Here is a 16193-nt window from a genome sequence, read left to right as displayed (position 1 = left end):
CTCCAAAGCATTCACACATAGGGTTTTCTTCACCAAAATTCATATATTTATTATTGTGTGAATGCTCCAAAGCATTCACACATATGGTTTTCTACACCAACATTCTTCTATTTATTCTTATTCTTATTCTTATTGTGTAAATGCTCCAACGCATTCACACATATCGTTTTCTACAGCAAAATTAATCTATTTATTCTTTTTCTTGTTGTGTGAATGCTTTGGAGTATTTACACATATGGTTTTCTACACCAGAATTAATCTATTTATTCTCATTGTGTGAATGCTTTGAAGCATTCACACATATGGTTTTCTACTCCAAAATCAATCTATTTATTGTGTGAATGCTCCAAAGCATTCACACATATGGTTTTCTACACCAAAATTCATATATTTATTAATATTGTGTGAATGCTCCAAAGCATTCACACATGTTTTTTTACACCAAAATGCATCATTTATTGTGTGAATGCTCCAAAACATTCACACATGGTTTTCTACACCAAAATCCCTGTATTTATTGTGTGAATGCTTCAAAGCATTCACACATATGATTTTCTACACCAAAATTCATATATTTATTATTATTGTGTGAATGCTCCAAAGCATTCACACATATGATTTTCTACACCAAAATTAATTAATTTATTGTGTGAATGCTCCAAAGCATTCACACATGGTTTTCTACACCAAAATGCATCTATTTGTTATTCAAGTTATTGTGTGAATGCTCCAAAGCATTCACACATATGATTTTCTACACCAAAATTCCAGAATTCCTGGTTTTCCAAAGCCCTTTTTTCTGGCGACTACTCCTTCCACATGTTTCAACCGTTCCACCGTCAAAACATTCCTCCTAATCAGGACAAAAAATGAAGTTGTTTTTTGAACTGGAAAAATTCATGTTTTTTTCCGAAATTCTAGGAATTCCGTAATACCATTTCTCATTTCAACATGTTACTACTTCAACATTTCTCCACGGATGTGAAACAATTCAACGCCAACCATTTCAACTCATTCAGACCATTTAAAAAAAAAAATCCCACTTTTCCCGACATTCCCAATTTTGGGGGAAATTCCCATTGAAATGAATGGGACATTCTTCAAACTTCCACAATTCCCACATTATTCAACCCATTCAAACCATTCCACCTTTGACACATTCCACCATTCTGGAAATTCAAATTACCCTTTCTCCAAGTTCAAAAAATTCCAGATTTTCCCAAAATTCCCTAACACCATTTACTACTTCAACATTTCTTGCCCGATTTAAACATTCCCAACACCAACCAATTCAGCTCATTCAGGACATTCATGCTCCTAATCATTTTCCAAAAATCCCGTTTTCCCTAAAATTCCCACATTTCCAGGAAGTTCCCATTGAAATGAATGGGACATTTTTCCAAGTTGCACAATTCCCACATTTTTCAACCTATTCAAACCATTCCAACATTAACACATTCCACTCATCCTGGACATTCAAACAAACACTTTCCCAAGTTCCAAACCAAACTCCGGATTTTCCTGGAAATTCAAACTCCTCAACATTCAAACCATTACAGCGTTTAAACGATTTCAACATTCAAACCATTTCTACATTCACCCTACATTCCAGTAGCATTTCAGTTCAGTGTCAGCTCTTCAACATTCAAACCATTCCAACATTCAAACTATTCTTACATTCATACTAAATTCTGTCAGCATTTCACTTCAACTTCCGCATTGGAGCATTCACACACAATTCCTTCAGGAATTGCCTCTTCTAGTATACATTTAATATTGTGTTTTGTTGGCTGACTACTGTAATATTATGATTAGTCCAAGAGCTTATACAATGCTGATATGGTATGATACGTGTGTGTCAGCAAAAAAAAGCAGCATATAGTGAGGAGGGCCTGCGTGGATTTATTGTTTAGATAACTCTCCTATGATTTCCAGAGCCCCGGTTTGCCCTAAAGATCCTGGTGAGAGACCTGGTGACACGCCAGCTGTTGCCAGGAGCCTCAGTCAGGGTTTATGTCAACCACACCCTAAGCACCTCCACCCGGATTGGGGAGAAAGGTGAAGCTGTGCTGTGGCTGCCTTACAGCCCAGGACTCAGTCTGACTCTGGTGGGCACTATGGAAGGGTACGTTCCCAGCCCACTGCCTTGGAGCACCGCAAGTCGACCCGGTGAGTATATCAATCAATCAATCAAACTTTATTTAATAGCGCTTTTCATACATACAAGAAATGCAATGCAAAGTGCTTTACAAAGTTAAAACAATACCCCGGTGACACACATACACAACTTACACACACATGCAACTATATGGACAAATGATTGCATGGCTGAGTACAGAGGAGATATGTGAGTAAACACTATCACAGGAGCCATCTGCACCGGGAGGTAATCAACCATGGCCACCAGGACGCGGACACAAAAGCGCCCCCACAAGCAAGGCCGATAACCTCTAAGGCAGATGGCTCATCTGAGGAACGTTGGAAAAAAAGAATAATAAAACTTGTAAAATAGTTAGAACCATGTGTAGAGATAAAGAATAAAATACAAGTAAGATATGGAAGTAGAATTGTCTCACATCAACTTATATATATCAATATAATATTAATAAATACAAATACAAATGTGATATCCTGGTAGTGCCTTGCATGGCAGCTCCCTCCATCAGTGTGTGAATGTGTGTGTGAATGGGTAAATGTGGAAGTAGTGTCAAAGCGCTTTGAGTACCTTGAAGGTAGAAAAGCGCTATACAAGTACAACCCATTTATCATTTATTATTATATACAAATAAATAAATAATTTGTATAAATACATGCGTATTTGTAAACATATTTTTGAGATTTGAAAATATATACAAATAAAATGTATAAATATAAAAATGTGACATACAAATAAACCAAGAATTTGTATAAATAATTGTGTATTTGTAAATATTTTGAGATTTGAATATAAATATGCTTGATTTTGTATTTGTATTTGTATTGAATTTGCATATGTGGATCGCTTTTTTGCTTTTGTGTCGATGAGACATTCCTCCCACAAAGCAGATGCACAAATAAATGTGACCTACACACTCCCCTGAACAACCAGCAGATGCCACTGCAGCCAGAGCGGTCTGGCAAGTCTACTTCCATAGTAAGACATATGAAGAGTAATAGAAAAAAATTAAACATATATATATATATATATATATATATATATATATATATATATATATATATATATATATATATATATATATATATATATATATATATATATATATATATATATATATATATATATATATATATATATATATATATATATATATATATATATGTGTGTGTGTATTTGTATAGGGCTTCACGGTGGCAGAGGGGTTAGTGCATCTGCCTCAAAATACGAAGGTCCTGAGTAGTCTTGGGTTCAATCCCGGGCTCGGGATCTTTCTGTGTGGAGTTTGCATGTTCTCCCCGTGACTGCGTGGGTTCCCTCCGGGTACTCCGGCTTCCTCCCACCTCCAAAGACATGCACCTGGGGATAAGTTGATTGGCAACACTAAATTGGCCCTAGTGTGTGGATGTGAGTGTGAATGTTGTCTGTCTATCTGTGTTGGCCCTGCGATGAGGTGGCGACTTGTCCAGGGTGTACCCCGCCTTCCGCCCGATTGTAGCTGAGATAGGCTCCAGCGCCCCCCGCGACCCCAAAGGGAATAAGCGGTAGAAAATGGATGGATGGATGTATTTGTATATATATATATATGTATATATATATATATATATATATATATATGTGTGTATATATATATATATATATATGTGTGTATTTGTATATATATATATGTATATATATATATATATATATATATATGGGTATATGTATATACATATATACAGTATATGTGTATATATATATATATGTGTGTGTGTGTATATATATATACAGTATATGTGTATATATATATGTGTGTGTATATATATATATATATATATATACATATACATACATATATATATATATATATATGTGTATATATATATTAGATATATATATATTTATATACATACATACATATATACATACATACCATAACCTTCTCAGTGGCCTAGTGGTTAGAGTTTCCGCCCTGAGATCGGTAGGTTGTGAGTTCAAACCCCGGCCGAGTCCTACCAAAGACTATAAAAATGGGACCCATTACCTCCCTGCTTGGCACTCAGCATCAAGGGTTGGAATTGGGGGTTAAATCACCAAAAAAATGATTCCCGGGCGCGGCCACCGCTGCTGCTCACTGCTCCCCTCACCTCCCAGGGGGTGATCAAGGGTGATGGGTCAAATGCAGAGAATAATTTCGCCACACCTAGTGTGTGTGTGACAATCATTAGTACTTTAACTTTTAACTTACAGTACATACATACATATATACATACATACATACATACGTCGTCCGTCTGCTCCGCCGTTGAGGTCTTCACTGTATCCCTGGATAGGGGTCAGTCAGGTACTAGGCCTTTGCCAAGGGCCACCTGGGGTAACAGTAGAAAATGGGTTAACCTCCTAGTGCCCCAAAACCCCATAGAGGAGCCTCCACTGCCGGATGCACGTCAACGTCATGCCCAGGACACTACGTTTCATAGACCGTGTGAAGAGATTAGGGATTCATTTCCATGTGAGATTCCCAAATAATGTGCTTCTGGATGCTGTCATCTCTTCTCAGTCTTCTCTATTGTGACGTTGCGGCTGCTCCCTCAGAGGCAAGGCAACATCTGGCTGTTTGAAGACTCCGTGCTGATCACCGCCAAGTTGCCCGGTAAGTCAACACACAGCAGAATTGTGACGTTCCAACTGGTTGTCACAAAAAAACTCAACTTTGACTGTTTTGGGTCCCATCTTATTTTGACAGATAGCGCCTCCCAACCAAAGATAAAGTTCCCCAAGAACCTCCTCCCACAACTCGACAAGAGCAAAGTCTCGTCAGTGACGGCTTACTTGACCGTGCCACAGTTAGCGGCTGACTGTGCCAACTGCACTCCAGGCGTTATTGTCAACAGATCAGGTGAACGTCAAGTAAATGACATTATGAATGCATAGTGTACATTCGTGCAACCGGACATCCACCCACCCATTTAAGTCAACAACCAGTCTTGAGTAAACTTGTTCTACCTGTTACCAAAAAGTGCTAAGCCGACGTCAAGCTTTCGTCTGTTTTTAAGAGAGGGGTAATTTTCTGTCCTTTTACGTTGACATTTGTTGTAGTAGTACAGTCAAACGATTACTTTTTTAATCAAATTAATCACACTTTCGCATTTTGATTATTCGTGATTAATCACAGCAAATTCAAGGATTCAAAGAACTTTATAGTCATAGCAGCACATATGAGACGGCACGAAATTTAGTATCTGAGCTCCCAGAATTTGAGTATTGTTGCGTCGGACCAGTCTTCCTCTCAGGGAATAAAAGTCACTGGTCAATCCCAAATTCTTTTGAATGACATATATGCTGAGTAAGAAGGATCACCAAGACAAAATAGCAATGTTACCAAGTTTTACTAAAGCTATAGGAGACCAGCCTTACAATGCGTTAATAGCGGCATCAAGAAGCGGTCTAAAAATTAGAGATGTCCGATAATGGCTTTTTTGCCGATATCCGATATTCCGATATTGTCCAACTCTTAATTACCGATACCGATATATACAGTCGTGGAATTAACATATTATTATGCCTAATTTTGTTGTGATGCCCGCTGGATGCATTAAACAATGTAACAAGGTTTTCCAAAATAAATCAACTCAAGTTATGGAAAAAAAAATGCCAACATGGCACTGCCATATTTATTATTGAAGTCACAAAGTGCTTTTTTTTTTTTTTAACATGCCTCAAAACAGCAGCTTGGAATTTGGGACATGCTCTCCCTGAGAGGGTTGAGGGGGGGGGTGTATATTGTAGCGTCCTGGAAGAGTTAGTACTGCAAGGGGTTCTGGGTATTTGTTCTGTTGTGTTACGGTGCGGATGTTATACCGAAATGTGTTTGTCATTCTTGTTTGGTGTGGGTTCACAGTGTGACGCATATTTGTAACAGTGTTAAAGTTGTTTATACGGCCACCCTCAGTGTGACCTGTATGGCTGTTGACCAAGTATGATTTGCATTCACTTGTGTGTGTGAAAAGCCGTAGATATCATGTGATTGGGCCGACACGCAAAGGCAGTGCCTTTAAGGCACGCCCCCAATATTGTTGTCTGGGTGGAAATCGGGAGAAATTCGGGAGAATGGTTGCCCCGGGAGATTTTCGGGAGGGGCACTGAAATTCGGGAGTCTCCCGGATAAATCGGGAGGGCAAGTATGACTGGGAGACGCAATTGCTCTGTACTTTTCCCTACGTCCGTGTACCACTCCGTACAGCGGCGTTTTAAAAAGTCATACATTTTACTTTTTGAAACCGATACCGCTAATTTCTGATATTACATTTTAAAGCATTTATCGGCCAATAATATCGGCAGTCCGATATTATCGGACATCTCTATTGAAAATCAAACGGAAAGAGTCAGCTTATTTAGTACAAAAACAGCCCCCACCCGCCCAGAAAGAAATACAGCCTTATTGTTCGAAACTGAAAAGAAAAAAAGGGAGTACATTATACTCCCGATACACATTCCAGCGCCTTCAAGGTAAAGCACAGAGTTTACTAGTGAACAAAAAGGAGAAAGCACAAAGTGTACACATGGGAACATATTCGCTGCTTTAAACATGACTATGAATAAAGAAAGAACTCTTTAAAATATATGCATTCTCCACATTATGTAAATAAAAATTATTTAAATATGACATAAATAGAGTTGGTTATAAATAAACCCGGGTAATTGGAATGTATAATAAATAGAATAGATTGTGATCCTGTAGTGCAGGGGTGTCAAACAGGTTTTATCTGGAGTTTGCTAAGTGTAAAAATTAATCTGAAATTTTTGAATGAATGAAACTGCTGTTCTAAATGTGTCCACTAGATGTCACAGTAGCAATTCTTTGCATCTTTGTAGATGCTACATACGTACAAAATAAACCACATGATGTTAGTACATCAGTAGAAGAAAATTATCTTTAATTTGATTTTGATTTTCAATCTTGATAGATTGAAAATTAACACCAAAAAATTGACTAATGAAGATTATCACATAATTTATTCAGAAAATATAAATAACCACAAATAAAATATGTATACTATTAAGTACAACAGGTAATTGTAAAAATATCCAGCAACATTATGATTTGTACATTTTCAGAATGTGCTAGTTCTATTTTTAAACAAAGAAAACAATCTGAAGTTGTCTTTATTTTTAAGTTATCGTGCCGTGATTTGACCACTTGGGAGTAGATTTTTTACCCTGTGGCCCCCCGATCTAAAATGAGTTTGACACCCCTGCTGTGGTGCAAATAGTGTTCTCATGTAAGCATTGTTGGTCTGGACCCCAGGATGCACAGCAAAGAAGGGAAAGTGCAGATAAAAGCTGTTTTTATTAGGGGAAAAAACAATGTAAGAAGTCCCGTGCACCATTGAAGTGCACATAAGACAAACACTTGTCACGGTGCAAAGCACAATAATCCAATACCTGCAAGGAGCAACATGTGAAACTAAATAGGCCATCGCAGTTACGGCTGCCTTCAGAGGGTCGCTTGTAACAGTGAATGTATGAATATAAATGTATTGTTTCCTCATTTTATTGTTACACAATTGCATACTTGCCAACCTTGAGACCTCCGATTTCGGGGGGTGGGAGGTGGGGTGGGCGTGGTCGGGGGGAGGGTGGGGGGCGTGGTTAGGGGCGTGGTTAAGAGGGGAGGAGTATATTTACAGCTAGAATTCACCAAGTCAAGTATTTCATATATATATGTGTGTATATATATATATATACGGTATATATATCTAAGAAATACTTGACTTTCAGTGAATTCTAGCTATATATATATATATTTATTTTATTATATATATATGTATATATAAATAAAATAAATACTTGAATTTCAGTGTTCATTTATTTACACATATACACACACATAACACTCATCTACTCATTGTTGAGTTAAGGGTTGAATTGTCCATCCTTGTTCTATTCTCTGTCACTATTTTTCTAACCATGCTGAACACCCTCTCTGATGATGAATTGCTGTGTGGCACGCAAAAAAGTGCTTTCATCAAATGCACTAGAGTCTGGAATCTTCCATCTCTCCCTAGCATGGCCCAAAACCGGTCAATCTTTGCTTCCTGAGGAAGATCTTCAGTGCCAAGCACTTGGTAGTCCACTACTTCTTCCCGGAGGCTATCCAGGTCCAATCGCAGCTGCGGCTTGGAACTTACAAGCTGTTATGAGAGTAGCGTATGTGTGTGTGTGTGGCCCTTTAATAGGTGAGCATGTGAGGTGAGTGACGTCAGTGAGTGTGTGGGCGAGAGAAGAGAGGGAGCGGTAGCGTGAGTGCTGGCGGGGACTAGTTTGTTTTGTGTTTGATTGGCTGTGTGCAAGCAATCAATAAAGCAAGATTTGCAACTAATCGCCGGACTCAGGCAGGAAAGGTGCAACAAAGCGTGTTTCTTCATCTTACTCGTCGTCGGCGTCGCCACGGCTGTATTCTTCCTCGTTCTTCTGCTTCGTCTCCTTGCTGTGTGCGCAGTTGTGCACTGCACTCTCTAAAAGCCTTATATGTTATTGATGTTATAGATGGCAGTATTGTCTTGTTTAAGAGTGTCACAACATTGCTGTTTACGGCAGACGAACTGCTTTATGGTAGACAAAAACATGACTGCTGTTGTTGTGTGTTGTTACCGTGCTGGGAGGACGTTAATGAAAGTGCCTAACAATAAACCCACATAAGAAACCAAGAACTCGCCCTCCATCATTCTACAGTTATAATGTGTTTGGGCAGGCACACTGTTTATATCGTGGGAAAGCGGACTCAGGTCCGCATGGAGCTGGAGGGGGCGTGGCCTCCAGCTCCGCCTGAATTTCGGGAGAAAATTTGTCCCGGGAGGTTTTCGGGTGAGGCGCTGAATTTCGGGAGTCTCCCGGAAAATCCGGGAGGGTTGGCAAGTATGCACAATTGCCTATGCATTTGATTAGATTTTGGTACGTACAAATCGCTGGATAACCTTATTTAAAATCTTAAGTTAAGGTGACAAGCAGATATTTAAATATCTACTTTTATTTTTTCAAACAAGTTGTAATACAGTATATAATAATTAAGGATGCTCAAAAATTCGGTTCACAGCCGAATTGAGATTCTTATTTATCGTCATTCTAAAATAATTCTTCATTTTAAAAATCAGTTTAAATAAAAATATATGGTTTTTTTGGGTTTTTTTTAAAGAATCTAATTTTAAAAATACCTTTTTGGGCCATCTTCATGCGTACTCGCTGTGCGTATACGGCATACACCAGCAACCAAAAGGAGGTTCTGTAACCTTTAACCTAATTTGTAAAGGTTTTTTTTCGAGGTATTGTATCAAATAATACATTACGAGAATCTGTTTGAATTGAGAATCGTGTTGAATCAAGAAACGATTGTGAATTGAATTGTCACCTCAAGAATCGGAAACGGCTCGAATTGTGAGTTGCCTAAAGATTCCCACATCTAATAATAATATAATACTTGGTGCATGATCAGATAGTAATACAAGTTTAAAACAAGAAAAATCGCTACTGGTTTAAAATGTAGCTATGCTACTGCCAAGCCACTGTGAAATCAATCAATTAATCAATCAATGTTTACTTATATAGTTGATACATTTTGTCCATTAAAGATGCTAAAAGCACACCAAAGTACGTCAATATATGCTAAGATAGCTGAACAAAACATTCATGTTAGCTTTGTGTTGTCGGGGACAAAGAATATTAGTGTAATATCATAACAAGACTGTCAAAAATAACAAGTTAAATCATGCAATTAATCACAAAAAATATCGCATTAATTCCGAATATACACTGATTTATCACACATTTTTTGCTCATTTATCTTCAATGGACTCTAACAATAAAATTGCATTTATGACCAAGTATTAGGGATGTCCCGATCCGATATTTGGATCGGATCGGCTGCCGATATTTGCCAAAAATTGCGTATCGGCAAGGCATGGGTAAATGCCGATCCAGATCCAGTTTAAAAAAACTCCGGTCCGTGTTTTCCAACGCACCGATTTAAATAATACATTCCACTTTTCTGCTGCTACGTAATTTCCGTTCTGCATTTTCCAGCACACCTTCAACACATCCACATGTCTGTGAATTCTCACGCAGTTGCTTTTAGCTGCTGGCATTACACGGCAGGCTCTTCTCACTCTTTCCTGTGTCTCCCTCTCACAGACAGCAAGTGCACCTTCTTACACACGTCACGTCATACGTCACATACGTATACGTCCTCCCCGAGCAGAGAGGTAGCAGCATGGCTAACGTTAGCTGTGATGCTAGCGCAGCCGTGCGAGCAACGCTCCCTCTAAGGTGCTCGCCTGTGCAATTGCGCACTGTTTAAGCGTCCTCTGCGCATAGCAAATCTATGCCACGCACAAAATCAAATAAAAAAATAAGCGCATAACAATTTTCGACACACGGACACGACAGAGAAAACAGTTTTCGTCATCATTGTTCAAATATTGTGACGTCTGTCGAGACGCTTATCTCCATTCGGTGCCACAAGTCCACACCATCAAAATGCCGAGGCAAAAATTTCCACATCAACACCGTATGAAAAAATTAGTGATTTTTTTAGTTGTGATTTCCTTCTCTGCATGAAAGTTTAAAAGTAGCATATATTAATGCAGTATGAAGAAGAATGTTTGAATGTAGACATGCAAGCCTTGAAAGAACATTTGAAAAATCAGACTACATTTCCTTCAAATGGGTGCATTTCTACCCTATATTTTAACTTTAGATTTATTCTCATATCAAACTCTTTTGGCTGTCTTTTTGACACTTACATCCCTCCACACCCTGGATTATAAATAATGTCAATAATTCAATGTGATTATCTTGTGTGATGACTGTATTATGATGATAGTATACATCTGATAGTATATATCTGTATCATGAATCAATTTAAGTGGACCCCGACTTAAACAAGTTGAAAAACTTATTGGGGTGTTACCATTTAGTGGTCAATTGTACGGAATATGTACTTCACTGTGCAACCTACTAATAAAAGTCTCAATCAATCAATCAAAACACATAGAATCATCATACTGCTGTGATTATATGCATCAAGTGTTCATTCAAGGCTAAGGCAAAATATCGAGATATATATTGTGTATCGCAATATGGCCTTAAAATATCGCAATATTAAAAAAAGGCCATATCGCCCAGCCCTAGTTCAATGATGCCATTTCTGTTTGTCATGTATCATTTTGTCTATTTTGTGTTTATCCTTGAATAAACAGGTCAGTTTCTTGTTACCAACCATTGTGTATTATTCAAACTCCCCTAATTCAGCTGGCTAGTTGTTATCAAGAGTACTAAAACCCTTTTCAACATGATTCTGACAACTAAGTAGGCTGAATAACTTTAAACTTTAATACATGCTCGGATAGGCCAGTATCGGTCAGTATCGGTATCGGATCGGAAGTGCAAAAACCTGGATCGGGACATCCCTACCAAGTATTGGGGTCTTTTTTAATCTACCGTATTTTTCGGAGTATAAATTGCACCTGCCGAAAATGCATAATAAAGAAGGAAAAAAACATTATGCAACTTTCGTAAACTATGAAAAAAACTGCGACTTATAGTCCGAAAAATACGGTAATTGAAATTGTTAAGTTAATTAAAAATCATGTAAGTGAGTTTATGCTACTAGTGATTAATCATGATTAATCCAATTTGAAAAGGGTGATTAATCTGCTTTTACAAATGTACCGTTTGACAGCATTACTAATAACATCTCGATAATTATGCCATCCATCCATCCATCTTCTTCCGCTTATCCGAGGTCGGGTCGCGGGGGCAGCAGCCTAAGCAGGGAAGCCCAGACTTCCCTCTCCCCAGCCACTTCGTCCAGCTCCTCCCCGGGGATCCCGAGGCGTTCCCAGGCCAGCCGGGAGACATAGTCTTCCCAACGTGTCCTGGGTCTTCCCCGTGGCCTCCTACCGGTCGGACGTGCCCTAAACACCTCCCGAGGGAGGCGATCGGGTGGCATCCTGACCAGATGCCCGAACCACCTCATCTGGCTCCTCTCGATGTGGAGGAGCAGCGGCTTTACTTTGAGCTCCCCCCGGATGGCAGAGCTTCTCACCCTATCTCTAAGGGAGAGCCCTGCCACCCAGCGGAGGAAACTCATTTGGGCCGCTTGTACCCGTGATCTTGTCCTTTCGGTCATAACCCAAAGCTCATGACCATAGGTGAGGATGGGAACGTAGATCGACCGGTAAATTGAGAGCTTTGCCTTCCGGCTCAGCTCCTTCTTCACCACAATGGATCGATAATTATGAATACATTTAATTTTTACAATCTGTCAAAGGCCATTAAAAAACGAGCAGCAGGCCGAAATCAGCCCCCGGGCCACACTTTGGACACCCCTGAGTTAAAGCATTCATTTTGACAGCTATAGTATGTTTTAAATCTTCATTATTGCTCGCATGTTTTCGTAAAAGCAGATTCGATTTAAACGGGTTCCACAGAACTGGGAAATCCGACTGTTTCTTGTCTCCGCAGTTTTTAAAAGCGTCGAGCTAAAACCCGTGGTGGCCATCAGCGTTCTTCTCTACGAGGGCGGAGAAGAGCTCCAGGTTCGGGGGCCCATCCAGGTCAGCGTGCCTCTCGGGGGCAGCACCCGCCTCCGGGCATCTGACACTGTGCCGGCCTGGGCTTTCAACCTGCTGACAGGTACAGTATGGGAGTCAACGTCACACATTAAGGATTGTGTGCAAAAGCGTACAATATGTCATGTCTCTGAAATGAATTGTCTGAAGGTGCCTGGGAGAATCAGGGTCTGGGAGTAGTGAAGACAGTTGGTGAGGAGCTGGTTTGGACGTATACTGCTTCCCACCTGGGTTACTGGATTGCCGCCCCCCTGCCGTCAAATGGTGAATATGAATGAGTATGCATGTACTATCCAGGGTAAATCCCACCTAACCTTATTTTTACCACTGTGTTACATGGCCTTTTCTTTTAACAACACTCAGTAAACGTTTGGGAACTGAGGAGACACATTTTTGAAGCTTTTCAGGTGGAATTCTTTCCCATTCTTGCTTGATGTACAGCTTAAGTTGTTCAACAGTCCGGGGGTCTCCGTTGTGCTATTTTAGGCTTCATAATGCGCCACACATTTTCAATGGGAGACAGGTCTGGACTACAGGCAGGCCAGTCTAGTACCCGCACTCTTTTACTATGAAGCCACGCTGTTCTAACACATGGCTTGGCATCGCCTTGCTGAAATAAGCAGGGGCGTCCATGATAACGTTGCTTGGATGGCAACATATGTTGCTCCAAAAGCTGTATGTACCTTTCAGCATTAATGGTGCCTTCACAGATGTGTAAGTTACCCATGTCTTGGGCACTAATACACCCCCATACCATCACAGATGCATACCTGCCAACTACTCCGGTTTTCCCGTAATTAGTACGGTTTTCATCAACCTATTCCGGGTTACGGTTGCAGTGATAAAAAAATACGTTTTTTCATTAATTAAAAAATAATATTTAAAAAAAAGTTTTATTCACGAAATTGCGTAACAACAATGACATTCGACCTGCTTCCCGTAACTTCATATCGAGCCATTCCGCGAGGCTATTTATAGCACCGCTGCCAAGCACGAGGCACCTGTTGTCATTGTTTCCAAACGAGCGAACGATCATGGAATCAGCCGGAGAAAAATCGCATACGAGTCTTAAACCGAAAAGAAAACTTCAGTCATTCCGTGAAGAATATTCAAAAGCCTATCCGGGAATAATTATCCGTTCCAAAAAGGGTGAAAACTACGCGAATTGCACCTTGTGCAGAAAAGATTTTTCGATCGGACACGGAGGAATTAGCGATGTAAAAGACCACGTTGGGACAAAAAAACACAAGTCTAATGCCGTTGCTAGCGATACAAGTGGAAAACTTTCAACGTTTTTCAGATTTTAGCCACAAAAAGGTAATGACACCAATGTTATCTATTGGAATTGTTTAGTACTGTTATACTGTTAAAAGTGTTTATACTATTTATGCTTTCAAGTCCAAGTTGAAGAAATCTTGTTAAATGTTGACAGCATAACTACCAAAATACAGAAGTATGTCCTTAATATTTTTGCAGTGCTATTTCTGTTGAAAAGTTCAAATGATTACATTAGAGATGTGATGTGCCACTTTTCAAGTGTCTGATGGCTTCAATTAATTTTCATTCATTTTTCATATTTTGAATTATTTTGAAAGGCTTACAAAAAAACTACATTTGAATTGTAATTCCATGCTATTGACAGGACTATTAATTTTAATGAAGTTAGCTTACCATGTTTACAGTATGATAATTGTGATAGAAATGTGAATTTTAGGCACAGAATATTTTTTACAATTGAACAAGGCAGTAGATTATACAAGCTTGGACAGAAAGTTAATAATGACACCAATTTTTTTTTTAATGGAATTGTTTAGTACTGTTTTACCATTTGTTTACTGTAAAAAGTGTTTATACTTTCAATTAACAAATTGAAGTCTTGTGAAAGGTTGACAGGATAACTGGCATTAACTGTCAAAATAATTTCAAACTATTGAAGTTAGCTTACAGAATAAACATGTCAATCAACCCATATGATTTTTGCTGTAATATTTTTGTTTTGAAAAGTCACTGTGACTGATAGAAAAGTGATGGTTTTAGCAACATTTTAACCTGTCTGAATGCTAATAATCATTTTGCGTCGGGGGGCAAAGCCTGAACCCCCCACCAGGACTTTGTCCTGGACCTACCGGGGCCTGCGGCCCCTGGACCCTGGCTACTAGGTTTTTCTGATTTCAAAAGTTGGCAGGTATGCAGATGCTGGCTTTTGAACTTTGCGCCTAGAACAATCCGTATGGTTCTTTTCCTCCTTGTTCCGGAGGACACTGTCAGGTTAAAAAAACTGATGACATCTATTAAACAGATGAGAAGCAAGGAATCATGGGTTGGAGTCAATAACCAGACGAGGTGACGAAGTTACGTCTCTTTACTTCATACTTCAGAACCGACTCCCACACTTGCCGTCAGGGTGCGCAATACAACGTAAACCGTTGGCCAGTCAAAAAGTAACCACAGAACACTATAACGGTATAGTGTTCTGTGGTTACTTTTTGGTTGGCCAAGCGGACGTGACGACAGGCTGTCCTCACTCAGGTCAGCACGGACCTGGAGGGGGCGTGCCTTAAGTCCGACTGGAAATCGGGAGAAATTCGGGAGAATGGTTGTACCGGGAGATTTTCGGGAGGGGCACTGAAATGTGTGAGTCTCCCGGAAAATTCGGGAGGGATGGCAAGTATGGATGTGGGTGCCATGGTCTTTCTGATTTTACTCACCCGGCGGGAATCGTCAGACGTGTTGGAATCCGGCTCGAAGGACCAAGAAGATGTCAGGTTCAAACACTGATGACATCTAATAATCAGACAAGAAGCAAGGAATCATGCAGAGACAGAGTTCAATTTAGCTCAATGAGGAGACACGTGTTTTGGGCTGCATTCTAGTTACAGATCCAAACTACGTTCTAAAAGTCAAGCCTGCGTGCTTCCTCTATTTATTTGGGAGGTCCCTGTTACATCACTGAAGCTGTCGCTGGGGGAAGGGGGTAATCTCGACAACACCAGTTAGACACAATATATGATTATAAAAAAATGCAAATGTGTTGACGCTGGTGATATCGCCTTGTCTCTGCACTGTCTGCATCACGGCGGTGTTCGGCCTTGGCAGTCAGCAGGCCGAGTCTGGACACAACACTGATACGAGACGGCTGGCAATCTTTTGGATTGCCAGCTTTGCACAGATAGATAATAACTATAGCAACGGCCCTTAAGCATAAAGTTGTGTGATGATATATACATAAACACGACGTCCACAGTTTCCAAAAACAATTTGATATGTGGACTCGTCAGACCACAGAACACGTTTCCACTTTGCATCAGTCCATCTAAGATGAGCTCGGGGCCCAGCAAAGTGTTTCTGGGTGTTGTTGATGAATGGCTTTCGCTTTGCATAGTAGAGTTTTAACTTGCACTTAACAGATCGAGCGTCCAACTGTAGTTACT

General features: G+C 39.7%; 1 protein-coding gene across 1 annotated transcript in view; it reads left to right on the top strand.

The window, feature by feature from the left end:
* fam171b (family with sequence similarity 171 member B) overlaps nt 1-16193 on the top strand; it is a 28198-nt gene that overhangs the window by 3803 nt on the left and 8202 nt on the right. Inside the window, exons 2-6 of the mRNA XM_061985354.1 lie at nt 1936-2169; nt 4695-4787; nt 4881-5033; nt 12656-12826; nt 12913-13026. Coding sequence (XP_061841338.1) covers nt 1936-2169; nt 4695-4787; nt 4881-5033; nt 12656-12826; nt 12913-13026 — 765 coding nt within the window. The remainder of the gene's footprint in view (nt 1-1935; nt 2170-4694; nt 4788-4880; nt 5034-12655; nt 12827-12912; nt 13027-16193) is intronic.

This window comes from Nerophis lumbriciformis, linkage group LG23 (genome assembly GCF_033978685.3).
Source record: "Nerophis lumbriciformis linkage group LG23, RoL_Nlum_v2.1, whole genome shotgun sequence".
NCBI lineage: Eukaryota > Metazoa > Chordata > Actinopteri > Syngnathiformes > Syngnathidae > Nerophis > Nerophis lumbriciformis.
Note: the sequence above shows the minus strand (reverse complement) of the source record. Positions and strands in the feature narration are given on the sequence as shown.